The sequence below is a fragment of the Chenopodium album genome, chromosome 2 (genome assembly GCF_948465745.1).
Source record: "Chenopodium album chromosome 2, dcCheAlbu1.1, whole genome shotgun sequence".
Taxonomy (NCBI): domain Eukaryota; kingdom Viridiplantae; phylum Streptophyta; class Magnoliopsida; order Caryophyllales; family Amaranthaceae; genus Chenopodium; species Chenopodium album.
In genome coordinates, this window is record NC_137835.1 from 14,980,177 (window position 1) to 14,997,872 (window position 17,696).

A 17,696-nucleotide genomic window follows, 5' to 3' on the forward strand; every position below is an offset into this window, starting at 1 on the left:
GGTTAAGCTCATCCGAAAAGGAAAAAGTACCCAATGGACACATAAAAAAGGCAAATACGTAGTATAAGTTGAGGTAAATTATTTACTACTATATGTTTAAGCGGAGAATAACGAAATAGTAAGCCATTAAGATCTACATTCACTGAATTCATCATCGGGTCGAATTTCACCCTGTTTCTCCTGCAGTACACCTACATATCAACAATAGTTAGTCAAGCATCATGTGCCAAAAATTGGCCAAGATTATGGCAGAGAAAGAGCTCTTTTATCCATACATAACATTGGCACATGCGGAAGAGACATAAGCACATTTCAGTTACAAACATCAATCTAGAGGTGTAAATTACATTTAGATGTACTCGCAGTTACATTACATTGGATAAAGATTCCAAGCAACATATATCATGTGATTTGAGCTTAGGTCAGAATTTATCTACACCTACTCCATCCCGAAGAACCTGATAAGCCTCCCTACTGCGGGTTTTCTTCACCCCAGCCGTAAAATGGAGCTTTGAACCTTCAGAAGTAATGGCAGTCACCTTAACCCAGATCATTACTTTTGTCTTCAAACCCTCTATCTCAGCAAGCTTCCCCTTTTCAAGGTAGCCAGTTACGGTGGTAAAAAATCGCAAAACCGACGAGTCCTTGTAGCCCACTTCACAGACTTGAGGTACATATACTGTAAGTTTTCCTGTCCTCTCATCAAACTCATAGTGGGTGGCATCCTTTGGGAAGATTCCCATTGCCAAATCATATTCTTTCAGCAACTCTGGTAATGGCTTTTGCATCTTCCCTGCAAAATTAACTCGTTACTCTTTAAAATCAAATGGTGCCTTAAAGGTATTGGAGTCTTATAATCAACAAATAAGGGAATACAGAAGAATCAGCTCACTCAAAATTCACACAGAACTTCTAGGAAGAAACAGATAACCCTTGAGTGCTTCTAAGTAAATCGATTCTTACTCTAATAATTATAATTGAAAAAATGTGGAAATATAAACCTATATATAATAAAAAGAAAACATGAAAGCAATGACACATTTAAATTTTAGGCAAACAAAGGTTTGCTTTATTGGGGGGAGGGTGGCTAGGAAAGAAAAGCAAATTTGTAGCTTGCTAGGTGTTCAGCTGTCCATATTGCAGAACAAACTATAATCTAAACCCTGATGCTAGTGTCCTTCCTTCTAACCCCCGTCCCTTCCCCCAAATCGAGTCCCCATGACCATTAGACGGCAGTTCAGCAAATATGTTTTCACCTCAATAAGTAAGAAGCATGGTATAGTTCAAGCATGAGATAGACAATGTCAGAAGGCAGAAAGCAATGGAATATATCTGTAGCACATGAAGAAGCACGATATATTCATTTTAAAACAAGACATACAAAAGAAACAGGAACCAAAGTAAGGCCTCAAGCTGGAAAGCAAATTCGATAGCTTAGAGCAGAAGAAATAACAAAACCGTTGCATGTAAAGCAGTAAAGGCATTCCAAACCTTTGAGTTTGTTGACTATCCATTTGGTGCTATCCCCAATGCTGCTTCCCAGAGACTAATTACAGAAAACAAGCAAGCATTAGACCTTAAACATTCCAGTTTAAGTATATATTGCATACATAAAACACAAATCATGTATAAAAATCAATCACCACATCAAGATAAAAGACCTAGTTGACAACTTGACCTTAGATACATAGCTCGTAATAATATTACGGACTTGTGAAACCATCATGCAAAGAGATGAAAGAGGAGATAATGAGATATGAGCATAAGAGTAGTTTGAAGTCCGTTTTACTTTATTGAACTTCCAATAGCCCATACAAGTTACTGGCTCCTAGCTCTTTTCCAACAACATAAGTTCGAGAGAGAGAGAGAGATCTATGCTTCCCTTCCTCAGATTTTGCTGCTAAACTAGTTGAGACAGCTATTAACTGTTGTAATGAAGGTTTCGAAGTCTCTATGAATGATATTCTGCACTGCCATGACAAGGAGAAAGAAATCTCTCACTTTCAATGAACTCTACTTAAGAGAGAATTGTACTTATACCATAATACTAATGTTTGTAATATCTGTAGTGATTACTTAATAAATAGCCAAATCAAGTGAGACTGCATTACTGCAGCCATGCGAGATTTGAGTCAAAAGCGTCCATAAGATTCCATGATGCAATTTCTATGAGCACTGCCATTATAAACGATGGTAAAGGGATGAGAACATCTATGTAAGGAACTTACATTGGCATTAAACAAGCATCAAATAAGAAAATTTTTTATAAAATTTTAATGCAAAGTATTAATTGATGCCTGTCCTATTCGGTTATTACTACTAAGAACTCAGCATATGATTTACAAATTTCCAGTGACTTAATTTTATTACACTTAGGGTGTAAAGCCTTGAAAACTACCCGTAGAAAGACTTTCCTCTGTTTACATATTTTTGACATATTGCACATGGTTTTCATTCTTAAACTATCATCTGCTTGGTTTCTAATAGGCTGGAAAACCCTTCGCATAATGACGTTTCATTTATCTTTACGCTAAATATGGCTATTTGTACTACAAAATTACAAATCCCCTCCAACACCTTTTCACTTATCTAAAGAGCACTAGGAAGCTATCAGAACATTCATTGGAACTGTATATGGCATAATATATATTATTCCACCACTTCATCTTGGTAATACTTAGTAAATTGTTTTTGTATTTTGAACTTCTATATGGGATATGGCTTTTATTTAAATTTGTATGGTGTCCTCGTAGTATTGACCAGTGTCTAGTTGTCTACATGATAACCTTCAATAAACTTTTCCATAAATAGTTGTTCTGCTTAGTGAATTTCTAACCTCTTCCCCCTACACTCCATTACCCACTATGAAATTTATAGACCCTAGGAAGACTGATGATAACAAATTTGAGAAGATAATTTCCCCTCAAAGAAATATTATAAAGAAGCAGAGAAAGCGGAAAAATGGTACTTACGCTGATAAAAGAAGCAATGTTGTAATAAATGTTTGAGTATTGATTCAAAATAATCCTAACTAAGCTAAAAAAAATTGCATAAATCACTTTCCGTCGCAATGTTCTACACAAATTGAATCACACTCGTCATTAATTTGCTTGTACAAGAGGTTAACATGCAAAGTAGTTTTAAATGGAAAATTTTTGGAACTATTTTTCAATTTCTTATGTAAATCCCTAACAAAAGTACCTAAATCTATTAGATTCATTTATTTACAACTCAATTTCAGCACTCAAATGGCTTTGAATTTACTTTTTCAATGACTTCATGCAGATTTAACCTTTAATATAATATAGGAATTATAATTCACATACAAGAACACCACTAGAATTAATGATAACCCAATTAGCTCATATTCATTCCAAATACTATTATGATAGAACCAGATCTTTAGATCAATCTAGATTTGACCATTTTATATTCCATTTCTAGTAAACGTGATAGGTTCAATTTCAGTAACTTTGAGATCGTAATAAATTAAACCAAATGGATCAATACCGTGTTTCTTATTTATTGTGGAGTCGCAAATGATGAGTCCGTCAAATAATGGTCTAATGCAACCCATCTCACTGTTACTGCATAAGTGAGACTACGTACTATTGACTTCCCCTTACACCAATGTAATCCATCTAGAAGTATTGGTTAGTGCTGAAAAGCTAATGTAGTACATTTAAATAAGTTTAGTTATCCAAAACAATTCATCATGCCCTTCATTCTAAAAAGAGAAGACATTGGCAAGATAATTGTGCACCTCCAAATTTTTATAGGGTACTACGCTGGTTTGAAAACCTATAACAGCAGAACCTTGACTTGGTATTCATATTGTACAGATACTGTCATATGTTGCAATCATCACAATTTAGCCAATTATATATAATCGAAAGAATTTAAGCATATAAATCACTCAAATCATGAATCACCAATACAAACTAATAGATTCTTGATAGAGCTATTTCTTGCATTTAATTTATAGAGCTTAAGTGATCAATACAGTAACATAATGCACTATACAAACAACCTCCAATAGAGCATTGGTGGTGTATCTTAAACATCATTTAAAATAAATAAATTTAAAAAAAAAAAAACGTATGAAGTACTCCATATTACTTTATAAACTCCAACTTTTTGTTCTTTTGTGCAATAACAATGAATTAGATGAGCACACAATGAATTAGAAGTTGAATTCCTAAGGCAGCTTTGTAAGTATTACAATCAATTTTCTGAACTCTTCGAAATAGTAAGAAGAATTATAGAACTAGAGTAAGGGGATCATCGCTGCATTCTGAATATTACCCTAAACACAATGCTTATGCCATAGCACTTAGAAAAAATGTACATATACCTAAATAAATAAATTATCTAAAATTTCTCATAAATAAATTGAACTAAAATTCCATATAATTTCACATTACCATACATAAGTTCACATATCGTACAGCTTTTCAATGATTTTCGACAATCACGGAGATACGAGTTGTGGACTCTCAAGGCATCTACATTATGAGAATGTGTGAATAAGTTTTCTTCAAGACAAAAGATACAGAACTACAGAAAAGCTTCACATCTAGATATTCTATACTTGCCACTATATTGTTCGTATCAAAGACAGCCAACAACAGTAATTAAGATCAGTAATTCAACTAAACAAAAACATTAAATGCAAAAATAGATTAGGCGCTTTGCTCAACCAAAGCAATCAGCTACTCAACATCTAAAGATAATTGGCGTAAATCATAATCCAACCATTTATAAACCAAATCAAACAAATCAGCTCTTCAACATCTTAAAATTCAATTTACCCATTACTCCAAATTCACAAATTAATCAAATCATTCATAATTCAGAAACACAACAACCATAACCAAAGGAATCCAAATTAAAGCTTACTAATAACATCATCAACAAAATTAAGCAAAAGGGGTCCAAAATTAAGCATAAATTCAACGAGGGTATGAATCAAATCGTTAAATCAAAGAACCCAGAAATTGAATTCACCAAAAAAATGAAGAAGATTATAAAGGGGAAGCTTACATTAATGTCATCGCCGACGGAATTGAACTCTTTGTTGGCTTTTTGACCCAACCAGTAAGATCCAACCTTATTGAAAATTTGGTCCATTTTTAATAATAATAATAAATTCAACCCTCCAAATTCGACCAACAAAAAACCCTTTTTTCAATTTTCTAATTTCTGGAGCTCCAATTTAGGGCTCCTGCAAAATTTTGATTGTTGAGAGAGAAAGCAGAAAGGGTGGAGGAGAGAGAAAGAGAAAGGTGATTGCGTAACACGTTCATTAATAAATGAAAGTGTTAAAATCCAAAAAATGAAGAGAATTCTTCAAAATTCGTACACCAACTTGTACATGGTGCCACGTCATTATTTACATGTAATTACTTTAATGGGTCTTATTTTTGGTAGATAAGCTGATAAGCAGAAGTAGAAGGGATTCAAGCCCGTTCTTACTTCTTAGAGTTGTTCTGCTCTACTTTATTGTGCTAAAATCTACTTAACTTCAATCTGCTTTACTCTGCCCTGCTTAAAAATATTACTCCCTCCGTCCCCGATTGATAGTCACTTATGTCATTTTTGGGCACCCAAAACGTTAGTCACATTTGCTTTTTTCAAGTACCATTAATATTATTTTTTTACCAAAATTCTCTAACATTTGCAAAAATCTTTGTGCAAATTTAACTTTCCAATGTAAATTTTACTTTCCCGTGTACTTTAATTACTTTCTCTCTCTACTTTTTTGCATACCCAATGTAAATTTACTTTTTCAATGTACTTTCTTTAATTCTCCTTAATTCCCGTGATTTTTCTTCAAAAGTGATTATCAATCGGGGACGGAGGGGGCACTTAATATTGAATTATTATAATAATAATTAATATTCAATAATAATAATAAATAATTAAGATTAAATAATAATAATAATAATTAATATTAAATTATTATAATAATAATTAATATTTAATAATAATAGTAGTATAATAATAATAATAATAATAATAATAATAATAATAATAATAATAATAATAATAATAATAATAATAATAATTAATGAAATCTGCTCGGCTCGGCTCTGCTCTGCTCTGTTGTGCTTCAATATGATCTACTGTGCTCTGCTATGCTGAAATCTGTTCTACTCTACCCAAAAACTCTAAAGAAAAAGGCTTATACCCAATAGGTCATTACTATAAGCCTTATATGCACGCCATATGCGCATTTGTTTTTAAAAAAATGTTTATTTTAACTACTCCCTCCGTCTCATAATTTCCTATCTATATTCCCTTTTGGGTGTCCCAAAATGTTGCGTTTGTTCCTAAAAATAGCACATAATTATTACTTACTTTTTATCTTTCCCATCCAAAATACACATATATCCAAAAAATCATTACTTAGGGCTTGTTCACATTTACTGAGCTGAACTGAACTGAATAGAACTGATTGGAGCTGAACTGAAGTGAACTAAACTGATTGGAGCTGAAGTGAACTGAACTGAATAGAGCTGAAATGAACATTTTATGAGAGAAGGAAATAAGGAGTTGAAGTGAACTGATTGGACCTGAGCTGAAGTGAAATGATTGGAGCTAAACTGTACTAAACTGATTGGAGCTGATCTAAACTGAATTGAACTGAAATTAAGCTGAAGTGAACAGACCCTTACTTTTTATCAATTTCATACAATATTTTTCACTTTTTATTATTCCCATAAAATATTCTCTACATTTGATCTTTCCAATAGAATATTCCCCTACTTCCACCATTTTCCTTAATTACCGTATTTTTTAAGAAATAGGGACCAAATCATGGGACAGATGGAGTATTTATTATGATTTGGTGACACGTATATAATGGAAAAAAATGTTAAAGATAAATTTTAAATGAAAATAAATATATTAATTCGCGAATGCAAAAGGATGAAGGTAGACAATTGGACTGGTACCTGACTAACAATGTAGTTTGTATGGGTTTGATTGACAATATTTTGTTGTTGATATATTTATATGTCTATTTTATATAGTGATTTACCCTCATCCCTTGGTCATATTTAGGAGTACTTTTGCCTGTACGGAGCTATTTAAAAACTAATATGCGTTTTCTAGTGTTTTCGTAGTTTTGGTATTATTTGTAGGAAATTGCAGATTTGGAATATTTTACGGGATTATTTAAGCCGCTACGAGCATTGGATTAGGAGCATATTCTTATGACTATTTTCCGAAGCCCAGGATCGCGTTAGAGTGATCAAACCAGTGACTAAGGGCTCGACGAAAGGAGAAGAAATCGAGGCAATGAACCGAAGTTGTAATGATCCAAGGAGGAAAAGCTAGGATTGGGCCAAGAAAGAGCCCAACCGAGGAGTCCAAGTATGCCCTGTGGAAAGTGCCCCTCGCCCCGAGGCGCACCCAGTCGGACGAGGGAGATACAACAGATGGAGGTGCGCCCGGCCGGGCAGTCAGGTGTTTTCGACATTACTTAGGAGTTTTTTTTTTCTTTGTTTTAGGAGAGGATTGTCTTGTTTAGTATAAGAACGCTTTTGTTAAGTAAGATAATTACGCTTTTAATTAGCTAAATTTCATATTTTTAGAGTTTAAGTTTACTTAGCAATTTGTTCTCTCAACATTTTCTTGTTTTATGCAATTCATTATTTTCGTTGATTTTTGTAACGATTTTCTTCCCTTTTATTTCTAGTAATTTTATTGATTTGATTAATTATGTCATGTTCAATTACTTTGCTTAGTTTATATTTAATTATATCTGAGTAGTTTAATTCTAGGGTTCTGGGGGATCTGTAAATAATATGAAGGGGTTGTAATCCCCCGTATTTTTAAATATTTTAAAAATGAAATTTTATTTTATTTATAATATTTATTTGTATTTTCCGGAATTTATTCTACAAGTTTCAAATTATTTTGGGTTGACAAACGATTTTATTAAAAAGAAATTTTTATGAACCTTCCTTCTATAATTTATGCCCATACAAACAAAGCCTAGTTCATTTCAGTTATTTAATTGACCTATTATTTTAATGAGGCCCAATATTCCTACTTACCCTACAACTTTCTTTTCAATAAATACCCCATTAATCCCCCAAATTTTCCCCACACAAAAGGTTATTCTTACTTTCTTTTCTCTTTATTTTATTTTTATTTATTTTTCCTTCATTTTACTTTTTCTTTTCTTTTTCCTTTTTCTTTCTTTTTTTTTTCTTTTCTTTTTTTCCTTCTTTATGACTGTCACTTTGCTGCCACCATTTATGTTTGCCGAAAACCGACGTCGACGCCCTTGACCGCCGGTGATCAACCACCAGCCCGGCCTCCCACCGTGGCTGGTCTTCCTCTCCTTCTTTTCCCCTTATTTTTATTTCTATTTGCATAATTTTATAAGTATTGTTTTGGGTTTTTGATTTAATTGTTTGAAAATGATATAATTGGTATCAAATCTATATTTTGATGGTAAAAGGTTATAATTTCATATTATATACATGTTTTAATTTTTCAGATTTTATGAATTATTAACCTAGGGTTTTAATTTATTTAAATTAGGATTTTAGGGTTCTAATTATGATCAATAAATTTGGGGCTTTTGTTCCTATTGATTAATTGAGCATAAAAATATGTTTTTAAGGAAGTTTTAATGAGTTTTAAATCAAGTTATATTGTTGTAAATTTAATTGCTTGGGTATTGATTGAATTATTGTTGTTTGGTTTAGGAGAGGACCTCATAGAAGGTGTTTTTAGTTGAAAAAGAGGTTTTTAAATTTGTTTATTCAAGGTACGTACGAGTTACGAAACCTTGTCTTTAGATGCATGTTTAAGGATATATCGAGAGCCTAGTATCATGTATAGAGAAGACTGGGCTAAATTATTTGGTTATACATTGTGATTTTCTATATTGTGTATGAGACATGTTTGAGGTATAAGTATATGACTACGGTTGTGGGTGATTTTATTATCAATTGGATATGTTATGATTAATTAAAGGTTATGAATTCTTGGTTGTTTATAAGTGGAATTAATTTTGATAATGGTTCCACGAGGTTAATTTTTAATACTCTTTCATGAATTAATTATGATTTGAGTAGAGGGAGTTTATTAAAGTCTTATAAGACGAGGTCAAGGTTTTGGGGTGCTTTATGCACTCAAGGTGTTTATACACCGAGGTAGTTAAAGGAATCAATAATAAATATTGCTTGTCGCTAATAAATCTAGAATTGAATTGGACACTTTCTTTACTTGATTGAATTGATATTTGATTATTGTATTGTTTTGTATACAAGTCATCACCAAGTCTAAACTTGTAAATCACGTAAAGTGCAAGATGGATGAGCTATAAAACTCTAGATTTGTGCACATCTAGAGTAATGATAATCAGGGGTTAGGGTACACGGGGTATTAGTCGTGCACTTTTCTTGAGGTCGTCTGATCTACGAGTCTCTTATTTCAAATACTTTTCATAAACTAGGAGTTATATGAGATCTCATACTAGCTATGATCACAGAGTCGCGCCTGTGGTCGTTGGATGTTTTATTGATATTTTCGAAAGAAGGCATGGGGTCTTTCTTTTATTGATGTTCCAATGGAGCATGGGATGGACAACCTTGTCTATTGCTTAATCCAATGGATAAAATGAAATGATTTAACTACTGTTTACTAGTGAAGTCATAGAAAAACTAACAGTTGTGTCGCGTGTTGAATCTATAATTTAATTGTGCGCGATGATTGAATGTTAGTAGCATGCTAGAGATTTCTTATTATATTTTGTAGCCTGTATGTACGTACTCATCTTTGCTGATTACGTGCTGTTGTGTGTCTTTCTTTAGTCATGGCCTTTTCCTTTCAATGATCCTGTGACGATCCAATTTTTACACTTGTAATATTGGGGAGTAGATTGACCACGGGTTTTTTTACATGTTCTGAACTTGCATCAAGGTGGTGGGATTTTGAGTGGAGTGTTGATTACCATTCACAGTTTACTTTATATCTTACTTTTGAATTTATTTAGACTCGGTTTCATTTACCTATCACTTTTATTATTTTGGGTTTTGAATAAGGGCCTTAATGGTTCCAAGTCGTAAGACTTAATTTGGTTTTGTTTGTTGGTTTTGAAACTTACTTTAAAATGAGTTAGTTTTTCCGCTGCTAAATTCTGAGTTAGTCTTAACGTTTGAACACGTGGCGGTAGCACGTCAGTAATTCTCTTGGATTTTGTTCAGGGTATTTACAGGTTTAAAGAGAGAATTATTGGGGTGTTACAGGGGTGATTTATTATTGTTGATTACTGGTGTGTGAATTAATTTCCTATTGATTGATTTAATGTTATGCAATTAGATTAGGTTTGGTTTTGTTGTATGAGTTATGCAATATTGATTCAAGATTCGACAGATGAGAATTCATTTTTAGGCATAGTTTCAATAGGCATGTTAATTTATAAATGGTTAAGACAAGAGATATGCGATTTAATTTAATACCGCTAGATTAATTACGCGATTGTAATACTTAGTGAAAGCCCTTTAAAATTTGGTTAATTTACGCATTGATAATTGATTGTTGTCCTTCATCTCAGAATATTATTTATTGGTAAATCTATACCCTAGACTTTAATTTTTTGATATTCTTATTATCTTATTTGCTTTAGCTTAATTATTTCTTTGTATAATTCATATAAAAATCACAATTGGCTACTTCATAATTTAGATTATATTAATTAATTAGGAGTAAAATTACGCTGTTTTTTCTTATGGTTGGATTCGACCCAACTTCCCTATCTGCTTTAGTTGAAGGACTTAGGAATTTCTTTTGTTTAGGTGATACGCTTTAGCCTGTCAAATATGAACATCAATACTAATATCGAATTTCTTAATATTTAATCATAATTTAAGTTAATAATTTATAGAATATGGTTTTAATTTAATTGTATTAATTAACTGGTTTAGTTGAAAATTTAAATTATATATTAATTGGTTGATTGTATAAATATAAAATAAATGATGATGTTATTTATTTATTTATTTTTGGACTTAAATTCATGTAATTGATTTTTATTTTAGGTAATTCTTTACTGATTGATTAATATTTCCTTTTCTTTGATGATTAATTGATCTTTTTGCTAATTTATTGACTTTTTCAAAAAAAATAAAATATTTATTACAACTATGGTGGCTAACGCGCACAATGCATGCACCATATCTAGCAATGTTCGTGAAGATATTTTGGCTGGTACGTCACAACTTTAGTCATTAGTAGCATTATTTATGAGAGAAAATATGCAAAGAAATATTTTTTAGGGGTGTAAATGTCCGTACACTATTTTTCAATGTTTAAAAAGGAGTCAATTAACATTAATAGGGGCAATTAAGTAAATAAGTATTTTAAAGGATATAATTGTCCAAACACTATTCATAAGAGATATTTCATACTTTTTAAAAGGTAGGGAAAAAGGTATGAATGGGGACATAAAAGGAAGATGGTGTTGTAGTCTTTTTAGGTGGACACCACAACCTCCCCTACTCTTCACTTAAATAATAAAGATAAGACTTTAATATTTAGTTAAATTAGCCTTGACTTTCAAACTTAATTTTACAACAAACTGCACATGCATTATCAACCCTTAGTACACTTGCTTAGCCTTTAAACAATTTTTTTGAAATGAATATAGCGCTCCATAGTAACCATTCTCTCTATTTAATACTCTCTCTGTTTTCATATGATAGTCTCATTTGAAATCAATCACATATAATAAGAAGAGAAAAACATTTGGAATCTAACATTAAAGTACAAAAACAGTTCATAATTAGTTTTGCCTTATTTTTTATTTTTTTAATTTTTTTTTTTTTGGGAAGTATCAGCCATAATTGCATAATTCAAGAGAGGGATTTCCTTAATTAGAGTCATGTCATCAATCAACAATCAATTAATTTAACCAATCAGAATTTAATATGTATAAAATAGGAAATAAAAACCAAGTTAAAAATGAAATATATTCAATATGGGTAAATCTTTTTGAAACGCCCAAAATAGTATATGGGACAACAAATAGAAACGGTGTCAGTGTATTATAGACATTGTTAGTTGAAATGAACACTACAAGAGGGGGGTGAATTGTAGGTGAGTTCCTAGTGACTACTTTTGAAAAATATAAAACAGAATATAAAGGAACTTTGGAATGCACACAGTATTTTACGAGGAAACCTTCCAGGGCTCAACTGGAAGTAAAACCTCGACCCTTCTAAGGGATTTTCAAATCAAACCAATTCACTATAATAGGGCAACACCAAGTTACAAACCTATTATAAAACAGACCTTTACTCACAAGTTCCAGATTGAACTTGCTACACAGTAGGAACCTATCCTACCCAACCCAAGTTCCACACTTGGATTCACTCGTACTATCACAGTACTACCTTGCAGCTTTTCACTCAAATCTTACACACATGTATGCAATATAATTTTCACACACACACCCAATAACCCAACCAATACAGAATATAGACACCTAGAATATATTAGGCAAGCAATGCACGAAACCCGGAACTAATATGACAAGATTAAAAGCTTGGCAAACTTACACAAATTAAGCTCAGAGATTTCTTCACGCATAAACTCACAAAAACTTATGAAATGTGATCTCTACTATTTATACAAGATTAACTTGTATAGCAAGTAGGGTTTTTCAAAAGATAAATAAGTTAATTTTAACTAAATCACAAAACATAGTTTTATGTAATCATTTTAAAGAAAATCTTTTCGGAAAATAAGATAAAGAAAGTTATAGCAAAAAGAATAATATCTTTTTGTTAAACCGATAAAAACAATTATAAAATCGTTTCTTAAAATCTATCTTTTATCTTTTCCGTTTTCTAATTAAATTTGCCAAGCAACTTGTCACGCTTCTAATAAGTTTCGTGCATATCTACTTAACATATTTAACAATAAATCTAGAAGATAAAATCTTAATTAACTAAATAAATATTGATGTGCCGCGTTTCTGTAATTTTGGATTACTTAGGCTTCACGCAGACCAGGACCAAGTTCCTACTGTCACTTTTTCTCCAGTCTTCAACTAGAACTTCGCAGACTAAGTTCTTTCCAAAACTTACTGTCTTCAGCTTGCTTTCTCCAAGTTCCTGTTAGGGAACATTCCTGTTAAGGAACTTAGTTCTTGTTAGAGAACTCTTCTTCTATTTTGACTAACTTTTCTTCAAAGGCCTCTTCATGTCTTCTTAGCTTGGGTTACTCTTCTACCACCAAGGTCTACTTCACCTGTACTAATCAAACACTAATAAACCTTTATGAGTTGAGTTTGCTTTAGTTTAAGTTCATCATCATCAAAACCTTTAAGCTTTAACAGACATATTAGGGAAATTAAGGTTTTTTATGTAAATAATTATATAAAAAATGTTAATAAAAGTTGGTATACGAGAAAGAATTTCATGAGTGAAAAAGAGATATTCCATCCCTCCGTTTTATAATGTTAGTCCCCTTTACAATTGTTTACTATTAAAAATGAGAGGACATAAATCTTCTTAATTTCTCTATGTATATACAAACAAAGATAGTCATATGAGGCTTGGAAAACACATTATATACACGTATATAACTTTTATACAGTGAGATTAAAGAGATAACATATACTACCTCCGTTTCTTTTTAGTTGACACGTATTCCTTTTTAGGAAGTTTTTTTTAGTTGACACGTTTCCTTTTAGGGTAACTTTTTTACCTTGTGTAGGCGTCGTTTGAAGTGCGCCTACGTTAAAGCATGTGTGAATATGCTTGACACTCATAGGAAGTGGGAATTGACATAATAAGATTAGGGACAAGAAAAGTAGGGAGCCGCCAACAAGTTTTTAAGGAACTTGTAAACCGTTCACGGATCATAAAAGGCAACCACGATAAAGGGACAATGAAGGCAACAACGATTGACATGTGAAGGTTACACCCCATTCATAATCCATGAGATTACTAACTCCATATGGTTCGGAACCACGAAAGGAGGATCAGGGATGATGGTACGAAGGTCCTCATATGCTTCTTCAACCTGGAAGAGCTTAGCCTCTGCTAAGGCCCTTCTGTAGAAAGCTTTTGCATTACAACCATTATACTTAATGACTAAGGAGCAAAGTTCCTTAGTTTGTTCATGATCATGCACCTTAAGAGCATCATGCACCTTAAGAGCACAAGCTGCAAGGTTTAATTCCAAAGTAATTGCAAGATTCCAAAATAAACTATTGTCCTCTCCATTTCTAGGAGAAACAAAGCAAAGGAATTTTAGACCTCTGTCATACCTTGCTTCTGCATCAATAACCTTACCCTTTTCGAAGTAGGCATTACCTTTCTCTTTCAGGAACTTGACATGGTGAAGGATATTACAGGAACAATTATTAGAAGCAAATTCAACAATACTATCATAATAGTCATCATTTAGGTGAATGACCATGAGATCATTTATTAAGGATTGACACTCCATTGACAAACTAAAGAAAACAAGAAAAAAAAACAACTAAGACAAAGCAACGGGAGCCTTACATAGACTACCGAGACAAGGTATAGAAGTGGCTAGGAACAGTGGTGGTGAAATGTCACGAGACCCGATTGACTCAGCCACAACAAAGGAGAGGACACTGCCATGACAGCGGGGAACACCGTCAAAAGAACGGCGACCAGGTTTTTGTTGGAGAAACACCGTCCAAGCGAACCCACTTCGACCTCAAAAGCGGGACCTCGCTGAGACCCATATACAAATAGCTCTTCGCTGACGATCGGAGAACGACGCTAGAGTGGAGCTAGAGAGGGGGCGGTACACCGACGATCAAGGAGAAGTGCCACCCACTCCAATTGCCGGCGTACCGATGAATTAAATAGAGAATCTAACTAAGTTTTGGTAAGACTACTAATGCATATATATTTTAGTGTTTGAGTTCAAACCTTGTGATAAGTATTTTTGATTAATTTCATTAGAATATGCTCTTACAGTTGATTATGTGACAAGTTTAATATAAGAAGTTGTCATATGTAGCACATAAATGTTTTAGAAATGCCTTATAATAAATAATAAAGTTTTGAATGCAAGTAGAGGTCAAATCTAACCTTCAAAACTTCAAATATAATAAGAATAGTTGAAAAAATAGAGAAGAAATAGATAAAGGGTGGCGCTGAGATGGCAAGGTAGGGTCACAAATGGAGGCAGAGAAAGGGTGGTGGCAACAATAGCTTGTTAGAAGAGAGGGGTGGGCCAAGGGCGGTGATGCAATGGTAAGGAAGGATGGTGGTGGTATTGAAGCCTTGAGATTGAGTGTGAATGCAATGTAGCATGGCGAGATAAGGAATTGAAGATGGGTTGATTTCAAACTACCTCTATATTTATCATTATCTATACTTAGTATTTAAAAACATAAACCTCATTTTTCACATGTCCTCCTTTCTTTCAACATTTCGTTATAATATTTTGCCACGTGTCATTTTCTTTTACAATTTCTTATAATTTTTTTATTGGCCTTATATGTCATTATATAACTTTTATATCTTCTCTCATTTATTTATCAACGTCTCTAAAAATTTGTAACATCCTATTAATTCAACATATTGAATTTCTTAATCTTTCCTCTTCACCTTCAATTTAATAATCTAACCTTTAGTGGATCTTCCATAAACAATATAATCCCACCTTTTGAAATTTCATAAGCAATCCCACCTTTGACGACAGAGATCTTCCATTAACAATTCCTGACCGGTTGGATTGTTTTGGTAATTGGTTTTCTTAAGTTAAAAGACACATGTCGGATTTTGATAGATTTATTCTATTTTTTAATAATTAAAAAAAAAACCCAGCCCCATCACCGTATCCCCTCCCCATCTCCATCCTTTCTTTCCTCAAAAACACAACCTACCCCTCTATGGCGCCGGAACTCAACCCTTTAAACCCGAATAGTAGCTTCCAGAACCACTGCTGTAATACCTCGTATTTTTATACGTATTTAATTGAAATAAGTATTTTAAGAAGTATTTAATTAAATTGAATTGTTTTATTTAAAGTATTTTAATTATTCATTTTAATGAATTTGGAAATATTTTTATAAAAAGGAAAGATTATTTAATTAGTTATTTTATTTAAGTTGGGGTTTAATTTAAGAAAGTTTTATTATAGTAAAGTTTTATTATAGTAAAGTTTTATTAGGGAAGGGATTAGGAAAATTAAAAGAGGAAAGTTTAGGGAGAAGGGTTTCTAGAGAAGGGGTATAAATATTCAATACTTGAGGCAAATCAAACTTTACCCTGAGCGGAGAAAACCTAAGGTAAACTTTTCTCCCTTTTCTCTTTATTTTTCTTTTCTTTTTCTTTCTCTTTTTCCCCCTTCCCCTTTTCGGCTCCCCCTCACTGCCGACCACCACCAGCAGCGGTGGCCGCCGGCCGCCAACAGGCAGCCACCGGCGCTGGCAGCCGTCGTGGTGGCTGTCGGCTGCCGCATCTTTTCGAACAAAAAAAAAATAAAACTTTGTTTTAAAAATTTGTTTAATCCTAGATCTAATTATTAATTATGAGTTTTATAATTTGATTTTTGATGTTTGATTATGAGTATTATGTTAATTAATTTTCAGATTTTATTTTAAATTGAAAATCCCCAATTTTTGAAACCTAAGTTCTTGAATTATGAATTATTGAAGGATTATGATGTATAATGGTCTAAAACCTTTGATTAAAGTGTTTTAAGGTTTAATTACAGCAAGTTTTCATTAAAATATAATGCTGGAATTTTTGGTAGTGCATTAAAAATCAAGTTTCTTTAAGGAATTTCAATTACCCATTAATTGGGATTAAAGTACGATGTTAAATATAATTTCAGCTTATTTTAATTTAATTATGAGGGGTTTTATAATAGTATATATTGCTGGAAATCTGTGTAGAGAGGATTTTAATACACTTCTATGATTTTAAATTGTAGGAGACTTCGAAGTGAGTGATTTCTATTAGTCGTGAGATCGTATACAAGGTATGTTCACATACTTAGCATAATTTTATTGATGTAGTAGCATACTAAATGTGTTTAATTGATTACAAGTAATATCATGCTAGATTTGGAATGGAAATTATGATTTGGATGATATTGGTGATTGAATTATAAAGCATGCTTTGTTTGTGATAGAGTATTGGATGGAAAATTATAGTTTAAAATATTATTTATGAACCACTCTTTTATTTATGGCATGATAGAGAGCATGTTTAATTAAACTAAATGTTTAATTTGGTTTGGAATATTAAAAGGGAATTTTATTATGGTTCATATAATTTTTCTTGATGCTTTAAGCATGAGAAAGGAGCTATGTAAGTGTCTATGTACTCGAGGAATAAAGTATAAGTTGGTGCCTTAGTGCACTTAAGGTGTTTTTTAACACCGAGGGATAGAATTTGTGGCGCTTAATGCATTTAAGGTGTCATTGACACCGAGGTAGATTAAAAAGGGTTCAACATTAAATATTATGTGGTCACTAATTATTCAAGAATTAAATTGGTATATTTGATTGTTTGAATAATTATTGTTGATTGAATAATTATGGTTTGAGAGTCATCACCAAGTTTAATAATCTGTAAATAACGTAAAGTGAAAGAGATTACGCACCAAAACTCTTGGAATGTATATACCTTTGAGTATGAACATATGTGGGGAGTTATGGGGTTTTATATTTAACC

The 17,696-nt window shown here is 32.4% G+C and overlaps 2 protein-coding genes across 2 annotated transcripts; both read right to left on the bottom strand.

Moving 5' to 3' along the window:
• Positions 1-243: 243 nt before the first annotated feature.
• Positions 244-5,322, bottom strand: LOC145596766 (uncharacterized protein At5g01610-like). The gene is made up of 3 exons (XM_081652969.1): positions 5,044-5,322; positions 1,492-1,546; positions 244-793 (listed from the first exon to the last, which is right to left on the bottom strand). Exons 1-3 carry the CDS (start codon positions 5,128-5,130, stop codon positions 423-425), a joined length of 513 nt encoding a protein of 170 aa, XP_081509095.1. The 5' UTR covers positions 5,131-5,322; the 3' UTR covers positions 244-422.
• Positions 5,323-13,010: 7,688 nt separating this feature from the next.
• Positions 13,011-14,478, bottom strand: LOC145569147 (70 kDa peptidyl-prolyl isomerase-like). The gene is made up of 2 exons (XM_081628514.1): positions 14,050-14,478; positions 13,011-13,136 (listed from the first exon to the last, which is right to left on the bottom strand). The coding sequence occupies exons 1-2, from the start codon at positions 14,476-14,478 to the stop codon at positions 13,011-13,013; spliced, it is 555 nt and encodes a 184-aa protein (XP_081484640.1).
• Between the last annotated feature and the right edge of the window lie 3,218 nt (positions 14,479-17,696).